We start from the raw sequence: 21,400 nt of genomic DNA on the forward strand, positions 1-21,400 counted from the left end.
CTTGCACACTCTTGCCTGCATCTGGCTGATCTGGGGTGTAACCATTATTCAATTAGTCCACTAAAACAAGAGTTTTTATTGGACAAATTCAGGTAGGTCCATCCTGTTTCTTTTGCTTCCACTTAAGAAACATTTTGTAACAGAATCAGAGGAATGAATACATACATGAATACATCAGTTCATTTTCATAGCAGCCACAAACAGCATCATCACTTTTCTTGTTGTATAATTCCTTCTCGCATCTACGCACTCTCATTCTCAACTTTTCCATTCACTTGTGGACTTCAGTGCACAGCACAACAGCTGTCTGTGACCTGGCGAAAAACCTCTCCAAGCGAAACCTTCATACCAAGACCAGACGGAGAGCACACATTACACCGGTTTTAAGTTCTCTGCACTGTGAGTTAGAATTCATTTTAAGGTTCTTCTATTGGCAGGTCCCAGTAGGTCCCTCAGGTCCTCTGGCACTGGCCTTTGAACTATTACAAAGAACAGGACCAAGATGCATGGAGAGCCAGCCTTTAGTAATTATGCCTCCAGCCTCTGGAATAGCCTGCCAGAGAATATAAGCAGGGCCAAAACTTTGGACAGAACTTAAAACCTTTTTAGCTTTGCTTTTCCTTCGTTTTTTTATTTCTATAGTGTTTCAGTTTTTGTTATTGTTTTATTTTTTTATGCACTTTTGTTTGATGTGGTAAATATTTCAGTTTTTCTTTGCATTGTTTTTTATTATAATGTGAAGCACATTGCGTTGCATTCCATGTTTGAAATGTGCTGTGTAAATAAAGCTTGATTTGTTATGACCAAAACGCTAACCGCTACACAGCCTATCGTTGACACCATATTAGCTAACATCATAGTCAACATAGCTACTAGAACTAACGCGTTAGTAAACCCACAATCCAATCCATGTGTATAATCACGCAGTACAGTGTACAGCAAGCAGTTTAGCAGTTACACCGGCGAGCCCCATGGCAATAAATTAATAAAACCGAAAGCTTACCTTTACTTGGAAGAGTTGCATTGTTGGATAGCATTAGCCAGCTAGCTAACATAAATAGCATTCCTCTCTGTTTGAGTCAAGTTGTGAGTAGGCTAAATTAGCTGCATCAGCTAGCTACGTAAGTAAAAGATAAACTAAGAAGACTCAAATAAAAAATGTTGGCACATACACAAATTTTGCAGGTGTTATCACAGGTGCAGCAAAATGCTTATGTTTCTAGCTCCAATAGTTCCTCTGTCCAGTGTTTGTGTTCTTTTGTGTTCTTAATCTTTTATTTTTATTGGCCAGTCTGAGATATGGCTTTTTCTTTGCAACTCTGCCTAGAAGGCCAGCATCCCGGAGTCGCCTCTTCACTGTTGACATTAAGACTGGTGTTTTGCGGGTACTATTTAATGAAGCTGTCAGTTGAGGACTTGTAAGGAGTTGGTTTCTCAAACTAGACACTCTAATGTACTTGTCCTCTTGCTCAGTTGTGCACCGGGGCCTCCTACTCCTCTTTCTATTCAGGTTAGAGCCAGTTTGAGCTTTTCTGTGAATGGAGTAGTACACAGCGTTGTATGAGATCTTCAGTTTCTTGGCAATTTCTCATAGGGAATAGCCTTCATTTCTCAGAACAAGAATAAACTGACGAGTTTCAGAAGAAAGTTGTTTGTTTCTAGCCATTTTGAGCCTGTAATCGAACCCACAAATGCTGCTGCTCCAGATGCTCAACTAGTCTAAAGAAGACAAGTTATATTGCTTCTTTAATCAGAACAACAGTTTTCAGCTATGCAAACATAATTGCAAAAGGGTTTTCTAATGATCAATTAGCATTTTAAAATGATAAACTTGGATTAGCTAACACAACGTGCCATTGGAACACAGAAGTGACCCAGAGGATGGAAAATAGCTGTCTTCAGGCAACACCATGGTGCTACCCTAGAGGGTGCTGTTGAGGCTACTGTAGATCTTCATTACAAAACAGTGCGCTTTAATCATTTATTTGATGACATGAATATATTTTGTATCATTTTATCTAGAAGGATAACTTTTCAAATGTTTCACAATTTGTTTTTTAATGAAATTCACTGAGTAGGATGGTCCTCCCCTTCCTCCTCTGAAGAAACTCCACAGACACACACACCATGCATCCTCCTCCCTATCTTTATATACTACTTGTTTCTCATCCATACATGGAATCTTACTTATTAGCCCTGACTTATAAGTATCAATTGCAGAGTGCCCAAAAGTGTTAAACAGACACTGTGGCAGAGGGTCTGTGAAAAGAGTGTCTGTGAAAAGATACTATGGGATTGTTTCCTCAGGTATCCAAGGTGAGCAGGGGACTCCGGGATCCAGAGGCTCCCAAGGCCCTCCAGGTCCCTACCTGGCCGGGCCAATAGAGGACGGCTTCCTATTCACCCGTCACAGCCAGAGGCAGAACGTGCCACAGTGCCCAGGGGGCAGCAACCTCATCAACTCCGGATACTCCCTCCTGTTCATCAACGGCAACAACAGAGGCCATGGCCAGAATCTGGGTATGAGTATACACACACATGTGCATGCGCATCCATCCATGGATGCGCATATAAATACATATACATAGGCATGCATGCATTTATGCACACACCACCACACACACGCACAACCACACACACACACAGATATTCATGCACATACCGTATATAACCCAAAGACACACACACACACAGTCTCCGAAGAAGAACCCAATCCCTGCTGTTCTATCCGATAACAGAACAACGGTTCCGTCTCCTGGATATGCTGCTTTCTGCCCAATAGAAATACATTGATTATATTTCTCTGGTTTGCCCGCTGTCCAGGTACACTGGGGAGCTGTCAGCCTCGCTTCTCTACCATGCCCTTCTTATTCTGCAACACGGACAGCACGAGCCGCTAAGCCTCCTGCAAAGACTACTCCTACCGGCTGTCCACGGATGAGGCCATGCATCGCTTGGTATGGTCCTCATCTCTGGTGACTCACTGGAGAGATATGTCAGCAGGTTCTGCTCTAGTATACACTGGTTTGAACAGATTGTCCTAGACATAACACAGGAAGGAACTCCAATGTCACTCCATAAGTAAATATGGGTCTGCCCTGATAGCCGGGAATCCCCACTCTGCTGGGTAAAATGCCCCTGAGGGGATGTATTGAATTGAATTGTGAATTGAATTGAATTGAATTGAATTACAGTTGCAAAATTCCAGTAACTTTGCCAAAATCCAGAAATCCTATTTGGAATATTCCTGTAATCAGAAAGGAATTAGCAGTACATCTGGAATCCTCCAACCAAGATATTTCGAAAACCTGTGAATTTTGAGAAAGTTTCTCACTCCAAAACTAGCTTGAATTTTGCAACCCTAAATTGAATTGAATTAATGGAAAATGATGCTGGCATGACACGTTTCCTTGTCTGCCCAAGCATGTGCTTCAGAGTCAATTTGATGTATGTTTATTTAATTTTTTGAACTGCCAAATGATATCAATCAATCATACTATATTTGCGCTATATGGGCTGGCTCTGTCTTTGGGCTGGCTACTCTTTTGTCATGGTAGGAACTACAGTCTGAGAAAGAGGAACTCCTGTATGGATGGGTTAATTCAGTAGCTGAATAAAACGCAAGTAAATATTTACCTGAACAAATGTTTTACCTGATCAGGAAAACCTCAAGGCCAGGAAGAACTCTGGGCCATAGTATAATGGCGGTTCATTAGTAACTGAAAACGAATGCTTACTTGTTTATGGCGATGCCATACCAATAGAGAGGTTCGAGGAGTGGGCCAGCAACTGGAAGTTTGCCGGTTTGAATCCCATGTGTGATAGGGGGAAATCGGTTCGAGAGTGGGCCTGAGGGTTGCTGCCATCAGTGTCCTAGATGCCATCACCTCCGGTTGTACCTGTGAGCAAGACACTTAACCCCTAAACTGCTCAACAGGCACTGCACTAGTAGATGCCTACTACTCCACCCTCTTCAACCAAGGACTGGATTCAATCCGTAGTCCTGAAGTTCGGCATTACAGCGTGATTCAAATTTAAAGGCAATGTCTCCGCGCTAGTGGAATCTGTATTCACAGTAAATGCTGCATATGTCGGGCTCAATTGGAAATTACCTTTAAATGTTGATTGCCCAATTAATCTGTGACGCTTCAGCGATACAGATTGAATCAAGCCCCAAATGTGTGTATCTGTGTGTGTATATCAGAGTGGTTGGGCACAGCAGAAGACCAATTTCCATTTTGTGCAATCAGTCTGTAAGGCCTCCTGTAAGGCATCCTGCAGACACCACAACACTACATAGAGACTGAAGACAAAAACACATCATGGTAGCAACACATGACAACAACACAGTAGAAACACAACATGGCAGCAGCACAACATGGTAGCTTCACAAAACATGGTACAAACATTATTGGGCACAGACAACAGCATAAAGGGCAAGAAGGTGGAGACAACAATTATTTAGACACCTTCCATTTTTTTTGTTGATTTTGTTACGTTACAGCCTTATTCTAAAATGGATTAAATACTTTTTTTCCTCATCAATCTACACACAATACCCCATTATGACAATGCGAAATCAGGTTTTGGATTTTTTTCTGCTAATTTATAAAATGTCAAAAACAGAAATACCTTATTTACATAAGTATTCAGACCCCTTGCTATTTTGCATTGGTATTTTATTAGGGATCACCTGCCAAGGCACCAGCTACTCTTCCTAAGTTCCAAACACATTAAGACACTTACATTACACATAAAACAAAATATAAAACAGTACATCATATAACACTGTCACACCACCACATATCCACAACACAAAATGTATGACACCACCATACAACAATATTACAATGTACATGTGTGTAAAGTGGGTGTGCTAGAGCCCATGTGCGTATATATCAAACGCTGAATACAAGAAGTGTAGACCTTACCGTGAAGTGCATGTGTCTGTACCCGTGTGTGTGTCTCTTCACAGTCCCCGCTGTTCCATAAGATGTATTTTTATCTGTTTTTTAAATCTGATTGCATCAGTTACCTGATGTGGAATAGAGATCCATATAGTTATGGCGCTATGTGGTACTGTGTGCCTCCCATAGTCTGTTCTGGACTTTGGAATTGTGAAGAGACCTCTGGTGACATGTCTTGTGAGGTATGCATGGGTGTCTGAGCTGTGTGTAAGTAATTTAAACAGAAAGCTCGGCGCATTCAGCTTGTCAACAGTTCTTACAAAAACAAGTAGAGATGAAGTCAATCTCTCCTCCTTTGACCCATGAGAGATTGACATGCATATCATTAATGTTAGCTCTCTGCGTACATTCAAGGGCCTGACATGCTGCCCAGTTCTGAGCCAATTGTAATTTTTCTAAGTCCCCCTTTAGTTGCACGACTGAACAGTAGTCCAAGTGCGACATAACTAGGACCTGTAGGACTTGCCTTGATGATATAGTGTTGTTAAAAGGCAGAGCAGTGCTTTTTTATGGACAGACTCCCCATCTTAGCTACTGTTGTATCAGCAAGTTTTGACCATGAGTTTAGTCACCTCAACTTGCTACATTTCCATGTTATTCATTACAATATTTGGTTGAGGTTTATGGTGTAGTGAATGATTTGTCCCAAATACAATGCTTTTAGTTTTTGAAATATTTAGGACTAACTGATTCCTTGCCATCCATTCTGAAACAAACTGCAGCTCTTTGTTAAGTGTAGCAGTCATTTCACTCGCTGTAGTAGCTGACGTGTTTAGTGTTGAGTCATCCGCATACATAGACACACTCGCTTAGTGAAGATTGAAAAAAGTAAGGCGCCTAGCAGCAGACTATGATCGATAATGTGAAAAGTTGCATTGAAGTCTAACAAAACAGCCCCCACAATATTTTTATCATCAATTTCTCTCAGCCAATCATCAGTCATTTGTGTAATTGCTGCGCTTGTTGAATGTCCTTTCCTATAAGATTGCTGAAAGTATGTTGTCAATTAGTTTCCTGTAAAACAGTGCTTTGCCATTATGGGGTATTGTGTGTAGATTGATGACGAAAAAAACCAATTGAATCAATTTTAGAATAAGGCTGTGAACGTAACAAAATGTGTAAAAAGTCAAAGGGTCTGAATACTTTCTGAATGCACCGTATGTCCACAATGATTTTCAGAGTTTTGGTTTGCAAGTAATAGAACTCTGGTAGTGCTAAAGATGACATTCTGTGCTATATCATATGATATCATGTTATATATGTAAAGTGTGTTCACAGCAAACAGGGGCTGGAGCGGAGGGCTCTGGCCAGCCGCTGGCCTCTTCGTGGTCCTGCCTAGAAGAGTTCCGGAAGATTCCCTTCATTGAGTGCCATGGGCGAGGGACTTGCAACTACTACACTGACTCCTACAGCTACTGGCTGGCCTTGTTGGACCCCAAAAACATGTTCAGGTAAAACCAGCACATCGTGAATATTGTCTTCTTCATATAGTAATTCATTATACAGTACACATTTACCCGGTGTTTTCACATTATCCGGTACTCTATTGATGAACTCGTGAGTGCTGTAATATTCATTTGAAAACCATGTCTCAGTTAGTTCCATAATTATATAAAGGGACTTTGTGCCTACAGCTGCAACATCGCAGTAGAGTATTCATCAATGCATTTCGGTAGTGTGGTCTGACGTATGCTCACACTTCTTCTTCTGCTGACGCAGTAAACCCAGACCTCAGACAGTGAAAAGAGACTACCAGGGGAGTATAGTCAGTCCCTGTCAGGTCTGTAGAAAGCAGTGGCAGTGACCCTAAGAGCTAGAACTGATAGGGAAGAAATTGGAGATGCACCTCCCATTATCAGCCACTGTAGGGCAACAGAGAGACTGATTAATTCAATAAAGACTAGTGTTTCAATCATGGTGCTTCCAGGGATACCAAAGGATGTCTCAATTTTTACAAGCGCTGATCCTTGTTTCCATGTTTCATCCCCTCCAGTCCTCTCCTCACCTCATGCTGACGTTTTCAGTAAGCGATAGACAGAAGGAGAGTGCACAAGGAAACAAGGAAAGACTATTGAGACGCAACCCGGTAGTGGCCTCTGCTTAATCTGACGTTTTGTTCTCAGTTTTCCTGTTTGTTTGTTTGTATTTTGTTTTTATTATTAAATGACTGGACTGTTTTATGGCGGATGGTCAGTGTGATCCAGGACTAGATTCAATCAGTTCAGCATTAAGTCGTGATAACCGACAGCTGCAGAGCATAATCATGCGTTGGAGCCGATGGCGCATTCGAATAAATATTTTTTTCATATATGTCAAACAGTTAATATGTTGACACATTTGCTAGAAAATCTGAGATCTTAGGTTTGAGCCTTGGTTTGGGACGAATCAGGAAGAAGTGGTTCTCGCTAAGCAAGCATTGTGACGTCCGTAACAGTGGTGCCATGACCCTGATGAGCAGTTGGGCTCAGGTCAACATCTGGGATCACTTGCTTTGAAGCGAGTTTAGAAGGGGTGAGTGTAACAGAGTTAATAACATACCATAAGCTCACTCCACAGCTAGCGTGAAATGTATCCGAAGGAGCAATTGAATTAGATATTTTTCAGTAGCTAAAAAAAAAAAACGGTTGGTATGTCAAGGAAGACGGTCACGTGTGTTAGCAAGGCAGAGGTCCTAGGTTCAGTGTGAGCCCGAATCAGGAGGAAGTGGTTCTCGCTAGCAGGCAGGCTGACCTCTGTGACATGGGCTATATATAAATAATGACACTCAATAATCATTAAACAAAATAATAAGGATTTATATCAGCCTAATCGAGGTCTAGATTCTCACATTCCCATGTTTGAACTTGTAACACTGCATGGGATTTCTACTAATGCGACTTGGTGTATAAAGCCAGGAGTAGCTTGTGGATTTTACATATCCAATGCAGTTACACCTCCGACACCGCCCTAAATAAAATAAATGATATCCTATGCAGTTGTTGGTTATCGCGGGTTAACGCTGAACTGATTGAATCTAGGACTCAGTCTTTTTGATACATTTGAATGGGAACTTAACTGCCTGACAAAGTGTCTGACTGCCTGATGACTCTTGTTGGATGCTATGTAATAAGGAGAGGGAGGAATGCTCTTCACACTGAAAAAAAAAACTGTCTGACTCAAAAGTCTAAAATAATACTAAATGTATTGTGCAAAAGTAAAAAATGCACACACAAAAAACTGGTGATCTAAAATAATGCAAAATTCATGGTGCAAAAGTGAAACATGCTTTTAAAAAGAGTGATCATGTTTTGCACCTTTCACTCTCACATTTTGTCAAATAAAAATAGGAATTTCCCACTGAATCCAGAGATGTTTTGCAGTCTGCATGGCCTCTCCTTCTCCTTACTGCTACTGCTGCTCTATTACCTACAGCATGCTGACTGAACTAATTTTGCCTGGGCAGAATCACATTTTTCTCATTACTGGATACACATTTGAATAAAAAGTTAAGATTGAATTCCACCACTTTTAAACCTCATATTCATTATCTCCAGCACCATACCAGTCTACATACTGTATGTGCAAATGGTCTGTAGTTAAAAAGATAAGAAGAAACAGTCCTAAGAATGCGCCACATGATGTCATCAACATTAAAACTGAAAATGGTGCTGGAGATAAAGAATACAAGTTTAAAAAGTTGTGGAATTCCACTTTAACTGCCTGTCTAGTTACCTGATGGCCTGTCTGTTTGTTGTATGTTATGTTGTCTATTGTGTGCTAAGAGTATGATAGCAATCTGGTAGAAGATTGGTACCTTATTGGGAGTACATCAGTTACAGATCAGCTGTTAACGCCAGACAGCTGAAATAGGATGAGTTTTGTTATCAGCAATTGAGTTTGGAGGGAAAAGCGTGAACATTTCACTTAAAGCCAGCGAGTGTAATGCATTATGATGCATTAATAATGCACTGCCTTTAAAATGTGATACCCTTACAATATCTTTGTAGCATCTCAGAGTGATCCTGAGTTATTAACAATATTTTTGAGTCACATAGAAAGATTTACCAGATGTATGTGTATAAAAGATTGCGAGCCAATACATGCTTATAACAAGTCATTATGCATTACACCGACATAAGTAAAGTGTTACCAAAAAATAATTTAGCAAAGAAACATGTCGCTCATATCACTAAATTTATTTTCATTAAAATGTCTTAGTAACTTTATCTTAGATTTGTAAACACTGTAGTTGGTTGAATACTGCTGTATACCCACAATGGACATATAGCAATGATGTTGTAATAATCACTTTGTCAGGGAGATATTGAATAATATGATTAAGCATGCTCTCAACTTGGCCCTTTAAATAGAGCTTTAGTGTAGTATTTATATGGAGAGATAAAGTTATCATAATTTCACTGTCCATTGGCGTGTTGAATTAACTCCCATTTTGAATCTGTGTATTCTTTCCAATGGAACCATAGCCACTGTGTTGATCACATTTAATACCAAAGTGAGTAGGCTATGCATTTCCCATTTATCTGTACAATAATATCACCTTGATTTCCTTATTGCTTTCCAATGTTGTGCCTTGCCTGCACCCTTTTTAACTGACATCCTTGCTTTTCAAACCAAATATTGTACTATACTTCTGAGAAATACCCAGAAAATTGTTGTCTGTATGGATACTGTTGCACTTAACTCTTGTATAACCGATGCACTTCAACATTGTGTTTCGATGCTCATTTCTGTGTGAATTCCTTCACTCCCTAATGGTAATGTCATTCATGTGCAAATTGTATTCTATAGCTTGAGTTCGTTTAGAGATGTATTTAAAAGAAGAGACTGTTGTCAGCCTCGAGTTTAATGGTTTTCTGTTCCAGGAAGTGCTAAATTAACTTAAAACCTGTTAGGACTAGGGGGCAGTATTGACACGGCTGGATAAAAAACATACCCGATTTAATCTGGTTACCACTCCTACCCAGTAACTAGAATATGCATATACTTATTACATATGGATAGAAAACACCCTAAATTTTCTAAAACTGTTTGAATGGTGTCTGTGAGTATAACAGAACTCAAATGGCAGGTCAAAACCTGAGAGATTCCTTTACAGGAAGTGGCCTGTCTGACCATTTCTTGAACTTCTTTTCCATCTCTATCATTTACTAAGGATCTCTACTCTAACGTGACACTTCCCACGTCGTCCATAGGCGCTCAGAGCCCGGGAAAAAACAGAATGTCGTCATTCCAGCCCCAGACTGAAACACATTATCGCCTTTCTCAAGTGGCCGATCAAGGGACACTGGGCTTAGGCGCGTGACCCGACCGCCCCCGCCTTTGGGATTTTTTCCTCTGTTTGCCGAAAAGGAGATTCCCTGTCGGAATATTATCGCTTTTCTACAAGAAAAATGTCGTAAAAATTGATTTTAAACAGCGGTTGACATGCTTCGAAGTACGGTAATGGAATATTTAGAATTTTATTGTCACGAATTGCGCCATGCGCGCGACACTTCTTTACTATTTCGGATAGTGTCTGGAACGCACGAACAAAACGCCGCTATTCGGATATAACGATGGATTATTTTGGACCAAACCAACATTTGTTATTGAAGTAGCAGTCCTGGGTGTGCATTCTGACGAAGACAACAAAAGGTAATCAAACTTTTATAATAGTAAATATGATTATGGTGAGTGCTAAACTTGCCGGGTGTCTAAATAGCGAGCCCGTGATGCCTGGGCTATGTACTTAGAATATTGCAAAATGTGCTTTCACCAAAAGCTATTTTAAAATCGGACATATCGAGTGCATAGAGGAGGTCTGTATCTATAATTCTTAAAATAATTGTTATGCTTTTTGTGAACGTTTATCGTGAGTAATTTAGTAAAATGTTAGCGAATTCCCCGGAAGTTTGCGGGGGTATGCTAGTTCTGAACGTCACATGCTAATGTAAAAAGCTGGTTTTTGATATAAATATGAACTTGATTGAACAAAACATGCATGTATTGTATAACATAATGTCCTAGGGTTGTCATCTGATGAAGATCATCAAAGGTGAGTGCTGCATTTCGCTGTCTTCTGGGTTTTGGTGACATTATATGCTGGCTTGAAAAATGGGTGTCTGATTATTTCTGGCTTGGTACTCTGCTGACATAATCTAATGTTTTGCTTTCGTTGTAAAGCCTTTTTGAAATCGGACAGTGTGGTTAGATTAACGAGAGTCTTGTCTTTAAATAGCTGTAAAATAGTCATATGTTTGAGAAATTGAAGTAATAGGATTTTTAACGTTTTGAAAATCGCGCCACAGGCTGCCAGTGGCTGTTACGTAGGTGGGACGCAAGCGTCCCACCTAGCCCATAGAGGTTAAAGGTAAAGCAATTACTTAACTTTCTGCCATACTACTGTGTATATCATCTACTGTATCATCTTCATTTCTCAGCCACAAGCATAGGGGTTTGGTAAATTAAACTGCCTTGTATAACTGACCATGGAAATTAACTCAAAGGCCGCTCTTGTTATTCTGTATTGCAAGCAGCAGCCACATTTATTAAACAAATAAGGGTCTGAAGCATTGTATGCCCAACATTTTCCCGCCAATAGTTGTAATGAACTGAAACAGTTCAGAATGGAATCTGTCTGTGTTAGTCACACTTCTTTGTGTGCATGTGCGTGTGCTTGCGTGTGTGCGTATGTGGGTGCTTGCGTGCGTGTGTGTGTGTGTGTGCGTATGTGGGTGCTTGTGTGCGTGTGTGCGTGCATGTGCGTCTGATGCACATTTTCTGGGCCGTTGAAATGCTGCAACCCCTAAATGTAATTTACATGTCCTTTTAACAACCCTGAAGCCCTGCTATACCATTATTCATACAGTTGTACAGGTCACCTGTCATTTCCAAGCTCAATAGTGTTGTAACACAGTTAGAGAAATGTAGGTAGGTGTGACAATATTTCATTGTAATAAATGAGTGTTCATTTTTCGCTGCTATTTTATATTGTCGACTTCCAAATTGTTTTTATGAAGACGTGTCCTATTGTGTTTTTATCCTGATCAAAATTGCTTTCATGTCGTCCACCAGCCATTGAGTATGGGGATGAGGGTTAAAGTTGCATTGACAACGTCTGGCAAAGCTTGTTGTAGTTTATGTCTGTAATCCATGGCCACAGGGGAGCAGTGAAGAGCTACAGTAAAATGTAGCACAGTAGCAATAGCTACAGTATGATGCAGCCTTCTGTGCAAGTAAGCAGACATTTCAGCATTAACAGAAATAACCTATTAATTAGATTTAGTCTGTGAAATCAATTCCAAAACATTCCATGTAATGCTGTCTGAGGGATATCAGACAGATAGCACTCAGTCTATTATTCCTTTCAGAATAGGCCTTTACAAATCACACTTCAACAAATACATATCCACAATACAGTATGTAAGTGCAACTGTATAGTTTATTCAATTTTAACCTCGTAATTCATGGAAACTGTGTTAACCATGGCAAACAAAATTTAATTTTTCATATTTTATATAAACAAAGGCTAACCTGTTGATCCCACTGTAGCAATCAATGGAAAGGAATCTTTTGTTCGGCAGTATTCCGTGATGTTATCACTTAAGTTTAATATTTTACATTTAAGCGATGACTCTTGCTTCCTGTTTTTAAAGGCTTTTATGAAGCAGACATTTTCTGTTTGTATTTGATTTAGATCAGAGGTGTCTGCTAAATCCATATTGGCTAATTGTTTTATTGTCGCGCCTCCATCTAAAATCAATAAGTCTCAGAGGAGCTGCATTTGTGACTAAATGGCTGAACAAAGAGACGAAGACAAAGCGTACAGTGTTTCTAAGTGGTTTATGACACTGCATTCTATCATCGCCAGGCAGCCGGTGGGGAAAGAGGTTGGTGGTCCACACCCCCCACGTCCCTGACAGGCCACCTGTCACTCAACCCAGGAAGCAGAGTGACGAGCTGAGAGGGCGAGCTCCTTATAAGAGCCCCACAGAACCCTCATCAACAGAACCAGGCCGCTCCATATCAACAGATCTAGATCCAGCACACCCCGGTCCAGCTTAGCTCAGCTAGTTTCACCGTGTCTCGTCCCTGCAAACCCAACCCAGCTCTGTTGGACATGAAGTTCTCCCAAATCCACTGTGCACTGGCCCTGCTGGGTCTGGCCCTGGCCATTTGCAGCCAAGGAGCTGCCTCGCAGCCCGACCTGGACCTCCGCAGCCGCAGACTCCTTCAGAGGGCCCGTGCCGCTAGCATTGCCACACAGGTAAGCAGCCTTCGACACTGGCACACACCACAGGCGGCTGGTGGCACCTTAATTGGGTAGAACAGGCTCATAGTAATGTCTGCAATGGCATTACTCCATTCCAGCCATTATTATGAGATGTCCTCCCCTCAGCTGCCTCCTATGGCATACACATACCAAAAAAAGGGTGGTTCAGAAGAAGGAAGAGGTCCATATAGGAAAGAATAGGGCAGTTAAGTTATTGCTCTCACAGGATTACACTATTCAATTACAATTCTACGAGTACCTCTATACTGCACACAGGTGAGAAGCCAATGGCATGGTCACACAGATAGCATGCACTGTTCGTGTCATGACACGAGAACATGAATACAGTAGAGTACAACTCTCATAACGATTCCGGAACACCACTATTGACACATTTACATTACATTTAAGTCATTTAGCAGACGCTCTTATCCAGAGCGTCTTGGTGCATTCACCTTATGATATCCAGTGGAACAACCACTTTACAATAGTACATCTATATCTTTGTTGGGGGGGGACATTATGAGAACATAATGTGTCGTTAGTAAAACAGGTACAACATAGTCCACACTGTGACTCACATACAGTACAGTGCCCTTCACTTCACAGTGAAACAGACTTACACACCACACCGCAATGGAATTCAGTTAAACAGTCTGTGGTCAGGTTATCACATACTCACACACATACTATACACATACTAGGGCATAGACTCACTACAGCTGACACGTCTGTTGTACTTCTTTATTTAGGCAACATTAGTAACAGCAGTGACTACTGCAAGTCAATTTTAATCTGGACTTCGAAGCCAGTTCCACTGTTGATTTTCATTATTCCCCTCTAATCAAAGAGTGATTTAGACCTGGGACACCAGCTGGATGCAATTAATTATCAGGTTGAAAACCAGCAGTATTCTGGACCTCCAAACTCAGATTTGATTACTCCTGGACTACAATGAATTATTTCAGTTGTCAAGCCAAAACATGCAAGTATGAACTGGGCCTGATAGTTGTATACAGTATCAGAGCTTTTTTAGTCATATACTGTTATTGTATACAGCATTCCCATCCCATAAGTTTTTTCTCAATTCTTTTTGTTGAATATATGATTTGGAACATTCTGGTTACGGTCATTGTTGGTGGACAGAGTCAACACAGACAGTCACTCTCTAGTAGGACCCACTTTGCATAAACTGGTTGAATCAACGTTGTTTCAACGTAATTTGTCAAAATCTTGTGATGTGGACTCTATATGGAAAATACATTGGATTGGAGAAAAGTCCACATAAACTGTTGTTTTGAGGGTGACATTTCAACCACAGGATTATGTCATCATGGTAACCAATTTTCAACATAGACAATCCTCGTATAAAATATGTTGAATTTGTACCTTTAAAATAATGTCATATCTTCAATCTTATATCCACTATCAGAAGGAAAAAAAACAATAGGCTGGGCAACACATCCTACTGGAGAATTGATTTATCTACAGCTACATTTTGGTCTCCCTTTCAGTGTTTTAACCAAGCCCAGTCCTGCATAGCTATGATATTTGTCACATTATTAACAATATTCTATCATGAGAGGGATTGTTGAGAGATCTCCACAGAAAAACGAAATGATTCACTGTTGCTATCGAAGTCATCCCAAAGATAGTTTTAACAGAGCAAATGAAATGTGACCATACTTTATCACTCATATATCATCAAGAACACTATTTAGGCCTATATTTGCAAAGTCATCAACAGCTATTGTTTAAATTCAACCTAGAATTCAACTTAATATAGACGATATATTGGCCTACGGTTTAAAGCTCTGGTTGATTTCAAATGTAATGATATTTAGTGATAATAAAACAGAAAAATACCCGGGCATGGACTATAATTAAAACACTCTGAAGCACATACATAAACTCGGCAGTTTCAGCCCTGCAGAAGCCTCTGGTGTCCTAATTTCATCCATGCAAATTATGAGGGCACACAATTAAAATTCTGAATCACGGCATAGCTATTTATAGCCTATTTCACTGTTTAAAAGGGGCCTGTCACGCCAAATAATGTCCCCCAGTCAAAGTGTCCCACTCTACGTCACAATGGGATTCGATCAACTGTTAGCGTCCGTTGCTATATCAGCGGTGTGATGACCTAATGTTAAGAGTTTTGGAGATTATTACAGCCTAAATTACGTTATTTTCATCATTGCTATGCAAACAAGGCTGATTTCCGCAAAAGTTTTTTAGATAATAAAATGAAAACATTCATTCTTACTACTTTTGGGTACCTTGTTAACACTACAACATGAAGTCCATGTCTTAAACATTGCTACGTTTCGGAAATAGTAAAGAAAACGTGTAATCTGCTTGACACATTAAAGTTACTTACCTATCAGATCACGAAGTCAGCTAATTTCCACTCCATTCATATACAAATCCGTTTGATTCATACACTGGCTTGTCTGGCTGTCATGTTTTTATTTTAACCTGCCCTACCCTTATCTACACTGAACTAATATCATTTCAGTAGTCCTCTACTATGATTTAAAAAATATATATCTCGCATAGCTCATATATGTATTTGTTGTAAGTCCTAGGATACAACAATGAATAATGTGGAACAAATAAATACCATCAAAGGATACTTTACAACTTACAATAATGTACCTTGTGAAACAGCTGTGAAAACCAACCTGGCAATATTTTAGATTTTAATACATAAACTTTGTTTTTGGTACAGTTGTGTCATTCATTTATTTTCACAGATTGTTTTGTGCACTCACATGGCAATCATAGACTCATGGAATTTTGCCTGTCAATAGGCAGATTCAGAAGGGGGACTTGAAAAGTCCAGGCACTGCTGCTCTCTTTGTTCTGAGTGTTTGAAGTGCTAGTATTTTTAGTTCATCTGTGTATCTCACATATTATGTGTCCAGTATGATAGAGCAATAACTTTTTTAGCAGATAAAAAAAAAAGAATAATAAATAAATATATATATATATATATATATATATATATATATATATATATATATATACCAGGTAGGCCAGTTGCGAACAAGTTCTCATTTACAACTGCCACCTGGCCAAGATAAAGCAAAGCAGTTCGACAAAAACAACAACACAGAGCTATACATGGGATAAACAAACGTACAGTCAATAACACAATAGGAAAATCTATATACAGTGTGTACAAATGTAGTAAGATTAGGGAGGTAAGGCAATAAATAGGCTATTGTGGCGAAATAATGACAATTTAGCAGATAATGACAACATAACAACAGTAGCTGTAGATTATGTAATGTAAAGTTGGAGGGTGGTTGGTAGTGGAGGACATCAGGTGGATCAATGTCTGGGTGTTGGGCAGAACCACTAGGTCCTGGAGAACAGGTAATGGAGGACATCAGGTGGATCCACGTCTGGGTGTTGGGCAGAACCACTAGGTCCTGGAGAACAGGTAATGGAGGACATCAGGTGGATCCACGTCTGGGTGTTGGGCAGATACCCAGACATTAACGGAAAAGGGTAGGAGACAGAGACTTAAACAAGAAAACACACAAATTACACTTTACTGTGGGAAAATTTGATGGATTAGTGCAGTGTTATGAAATAAATTAACAGCAGGCAATCATTTTTACCTGGTCAAAAACCTCCACATCCTTCTCAGTCCGTGCCTGAAGGGCGTACTCGAAGGCATTCTGATCTGGTTTGACAACTTCCACCACATCAGGTGGGGTTTCAGTGATCTAAAAGTGCATTATACAAAAATAGCAATAGACAAACAACAACACTAAGTCAATCAAAAATTTTAAAGACTACAGTATATGCAATAATTGTATATACAATTGCTTTGTTAACTTCAGTCAACAGCTGCGGCTCCCGTATGTACTCGGCCTGAATGCTGCTGTTGTGTGCAAAGAGAATTACCTTCATGTTGTTCTCCCACCCTTCCTGGTACCAATCAAGGGACTTGCCCATGGCAGACTTGAGGGACTGGTTGGTCCATTCACCAAACCTGGAGGAGGGGGTAGGAAAGCGATATCTACTGACAATGTAAGATATTGAAATATGTCTGATTATGTACCATGGAAAAACAAAAACAAATTGTAAAAAATAAATTAAATAAAACCTATAACATCCGTACCTTGTTCCAGCATTCATGACCTCGGTCACTCAAGATGTCCACCATCGCCTTGAGGTGGCCTCGCTAGTCTCGTCCTTGATGGGTATCATGAAAAATGAAAATCTATTTTTGGTTCCAAGCACCCTTTTTAATGGGTTACAGACGGGAATTTAGAGTTAAGCACGTACTCTTCCTTTACTGACCTTAATGGGTATTGCTTCCACCCACTACGTAAAGTGATCGGTCGCCGGCAGACACCAGCTGTTGCCATTCCTGGATTTCGTGAAGGGTCCGATGAGGTCCACCCCTAACATTTAAAGTGTTAGAGAGAAGATTACTTTATTCTTACCCATAAAATGATATCTGTGTCATACAGTCTGCAGATTTTCATATTTGTAAGGATACTGACACACACACATTCTGTAATACTCTGCTGTGGTCAAATAAAGAAAACATTACAACATTTTAATTGAGACACTTACCGATCATGTGCCATGGTGAAACAACTTTGATGGCCTTCAACTCCGGTGCCACAGTCTTCGCCCTCTCAAACTTCTGGCATGCTAGACAAGGTACTGACCTTTAAGCAAAAAGTGACAAATTGAAACGTGTGCTCTCTGATATGACATTATTTGAAATCATAATAATTTCAGATATAATAGAATGTGATTGATAAACAAAAGGTTATTTCACTTGCCCAGCTGTCCACCTCCTTGACAATTCCCCTTCAGAAGAAGCTTAGGTTGATTTTGGCATTCATGCACTTCACTCCGAAATGTCCAGCATGCATCTCTGTCAGTACAGGCCTCCTTCTCCTGTTTAGTAAAAATCACCCTCTTGTGTGGCTGGCCATCCTTCCCCTGTAGGTAGATATGATTGCCTAACAAGTTGGAAGAGAAGAGTTGTTGAAATACTCACGTCTAAGTATATTTGCACTGCTGTCTTTCTCTCTCTGTTTCTCTCTCTCCATCTCTATTTCTGTTTGTATTCCACTCTCTTCTCACCTCTCTCTCCCTCTCTCTTTCGTCCTTTCTTTCTCCCCCCCTCTCTGTGTCTGTCTAGCGAAGACACCTAGTTTACATCTATCCATTTGATTGATCAGGTTTAACTTAGCTAGACACCTCAATATGACAGACATAACTATATCAGTGGAGTCAATTGAATGGTATCAACCACATGTGTTTGATACCATTCCATGTACTCCGTTCCAGACATTATTATGAGCCATCCTCCCCTCAGCAGCCTCCACTGACCTATATGTATAGCTAGCAACTAGCTAACGTTAGATGGAAAATGGTTGTACATAGCTAAATTCGTCCAGTTATCTAATTGAATTTAACTGCTTAACGTTACCCTGAATTGTGAATTTCTCTGAATGTTGCGCCTCTTGCCGAGATCAGTGGTGTCTTCATAGTACTTCGCCTGGTTGGAAAGATAAAATAAAATCTCCTCGAGGGATGCCATTGAAGTGCAAGCTACATACAAACAGAAAGCTGCTATAACAGTTACAGTAGCTTGCTAACGTTAGCTAAATAAAACTGTCTGGCTAGCTGGCTTGCTGACTAGGCAGGCTGAGGTGTATAAGTACAGTAGCTAGCAACAACAATCTATAAAAACAGCTTAAATAATTTATTCCTATTTAAAAATATGTAGTTAAGACAAATAAATGGTAAAGAAAGGGTTCTCTCTCAAGTCTTTTCGGTCCTCTGAAGCAGCAGGTAGTCAGCAGGTTGTCACCATCAAAAACACCGTCCTTGGAGAGCAATTCTGAGGTAATAATTTTGCGCGGACTGCTTTTATGCGGTGAAATAGAACTAGAACTACCTGCAGCCTCCTATGAGGTAAAATAGAGCCAAGCAACCAGCATAGCAACAGATGCTTTGGTTCATTACTTGATCCGGTCAGAATGTGGCAAGTTCTAGCAACAGCCTTAGCAACAGAAGCTAGAACTCATTGAATCCCATTGTGACGTAGAGGGGGACACTATTTGACCAGGAGACACTATTTGGCACGACAGGCCGCAATACATGTCATGTTGATATGATTTACATTTTTCTTCCATATGGCTGGTTTCACATTCGTCCCCTGGGATCATAAGGAACAATCATCTAAAACATTTACATTACATTTACATTACATTTACATTTACATTTACATCTAAAACAATTGCTATGTGTATTTACAATCCCCTTCGCCAGACGGATTACTCATTTACCTTGCTCTTATCAATAGCTCTTATCCATTTATAAATTACAGTGCATGGAGAATGCTGTTATCTCTATCGGAAAGTAAGTAGATGCTTTTTCCACTTGGAACTGGCAGGTTCGCTCTATCTTATTTATGGTTTCCTTATCTGTAGACACACCTCCGCCACACGTTCATTTCTTAGCTCTCCATTCCGAATGAATAGCAGGTGAATAGCATGCTATTCTCATGCTTAAAGTTAAGGTCAGAATACTCATAGAGAGAAAAGTGCATACAAATTGAATTAAGTTCCATTTACGCGTGCTTAACTCAGGTTGGAATCGGGAACATAATGAGACATGGAAATTAACACTGCCTTAATGTGGTGGTGATCCCATTTGTGTGTGTATGTGTGTGTATGTGTGTGCACACGCGGTCACCTGTGTGCTTGTGTGTGAGTGTATGACATGTGTAGGTTTCTGTTTGCTTTTGTTGATATGGGCTTCTGCTGGTGTGTATATGTATGTGTTTATATTCTCCCAAAGTACGTCTGTCTTTCCTTCATGTAGGAGTGGAGTAAGCGAGTGATGGAGGACGTTCTATCCGAACTGTCCTTGCCTGAGGTGGAGGCCCAGAAAAGTGTGGGGTCCACGGCTGAGGCCAAAGAGGACCTGGAGCGTTCAGTGGACAACTCCAACAACCTGCCCCCCCGCGAACGCAAAGCTGGCTGCAAGAACTTCTACTGGAAGGGCTTCACTTCTTGCTGACGGAAGAAAAGCCTGACCACCTTATGACACGATGCTGCCAATCACATCACACCGCCAACCTGCATCTGACTAATGCAGCCAATCAACAGTTAGCTGTGCCTGATGACAATTCCTGAAATCAACAGAATGATGTACCTGCCAAATTTATGAAATAAAGAGAAAATAATTTTATTTCAGTGGGTCAGTTATTTGTATAACCAAAGCAAAGACTACCCTTTATTCATTTATGCATACATTACCCTTTATTAATTTATGCACAGATTACATCTAGTAGTGGCTGATGTAACACTCAAATACAATCACCCTCAAACACTCACACTGACACTAGGTTAGTGAGTGGCTAATCCTCAAAAAGGGCTTCAGTTTTTGAGATACCCCTACCTGTAGGACAAAACACAACCATGTTTTTTCACATCTTTAATGTCTCCCATTTATGAAATGGATAGTTTTGAAAAACTATTTTACTGCAAAAGTAGTAAAATGTATAGATATTGTGTCACACTCCGTAAACACAAAACATGCAGAATAATGCCTGGCTGGAGGGGGTTGGGCTACAAATTTGCTCTCATTCAGTGCTGTATGGTCATGCCTGACAAAAATACATAGTTACACATGTTTTTCGATGTTGTGACTGTTGTAATCGGCTCTAAAGAAAAAACCCACTAAACCAGGGGTGTCAAACTAATTCCATGCCTAGTGTCTTCTGGATATTGGTTCCTCTTTTCAGTTAAGAACTAGACAACCAGGTGAGGGGAGGTCGTTACTAATCAGCGACCTTAATTCCTCAATCAAGTACAAGGGAGGAGCAAAAACCTGCAGACACTCAACCTTCCGTGGAATACAAGTAGTCCGTTGTCTGCACTACATACACATTAGGATATCTTAATGCATCTTGGAAATATATGCCTGAAACACAGAGACGCAATAGGTGGAAGTATCAACTATGAATATTTATGATGAATGTAAGCTTTACTTTTTACTAGCTGATTAGTAGACTCTTTCCAAGTAAAATTCGCTCTCATTCAGTGCTGTATGGTCCTGCCTGACAAAAATGCATTCAGGTAAAAGTTAAAATCCATAATGGCATCCAAAATCTATTATGGCTGCCATAATACCT

At 40.2% G+C, this 21,400-nt stretch overlaps 2 protein-coding genes and 1 long non-coding RNA gene across 3 annotated transcripts in view; 2 read left to right on the plus strand and 1 right to left on the minus strand.

Annotated features, from left to right (window-relative positions):
* The window catches only part of col4a3 (collagen, type IV, alpha 3), a 28,040-nt gene extending 18,071 nt beyond the window's left edge, over positions 1–9,969 (plus strand). The window contains 4 exon segments of the mRNA XM_045704245.1: positions 2,308–2,520; positions 2,824–2,957; positions 6,246–6,418; positions 6,961–9,969. Of these exon segments, the coding sequence (XP_045560201.1) occupies positions 2,308–2,520; positions 2,824–2,957; positions 6,246–6,418; positions 6,961–6,982 (542 nt within the window). The 3' untranslated portion in view covers positions 6,983–9,969.
* A 2,626-nt stretch (positions 9,970–12,595) lies between these two features.
* Positions 12,596–20,454, plus strand: sst1.2 (somatostatin 1, tandem duplicate 2). Its single transcript, XM_045704246.1, has 2 exons — positions 12,596–13,212; positions 20,086–20,454. Exons 1-2 carry the CDS (start codon positions 13,066–13,068, stop codon positions 20,281–20,283), a joined length of 345 nt encoding a protein of 114 aa, XP_045560202.1. The 5' UTR covers positions 12,596–13,065; the 3' UTR covers positions 20,284–20,454.
* LOC123729340 (uncharacterized) lies at positions 17,360–17,906 on the minus strand. Its single transcript, XR_006761104.1, has 3 exons — positions 17,815–17,906; positions 17,536–17,639; positions 17,360–17,427 (listed from the first exon to the last, which is right to left on the minus strand). It is a non-coding gene; the product is annotated as an uncharacterized lncRNA (long non-coding RNA).
* Positions 20,455–21,400: the final 946 nt, after the last annotated feature.

This window comes from Salmo salar, chromosome ssa20 (assembly GCF_905237065.1).
Source record: "Salmo salar chromosome ssa20, Ssal_v3.1, whole genome shotgun sequence".
Taxonomy (NCBI): Eukaryota; Metazoa; Chordata; class Actinopteri; order Salmoniformes; family Salmonidae; genus Salmo; species Salmo salar.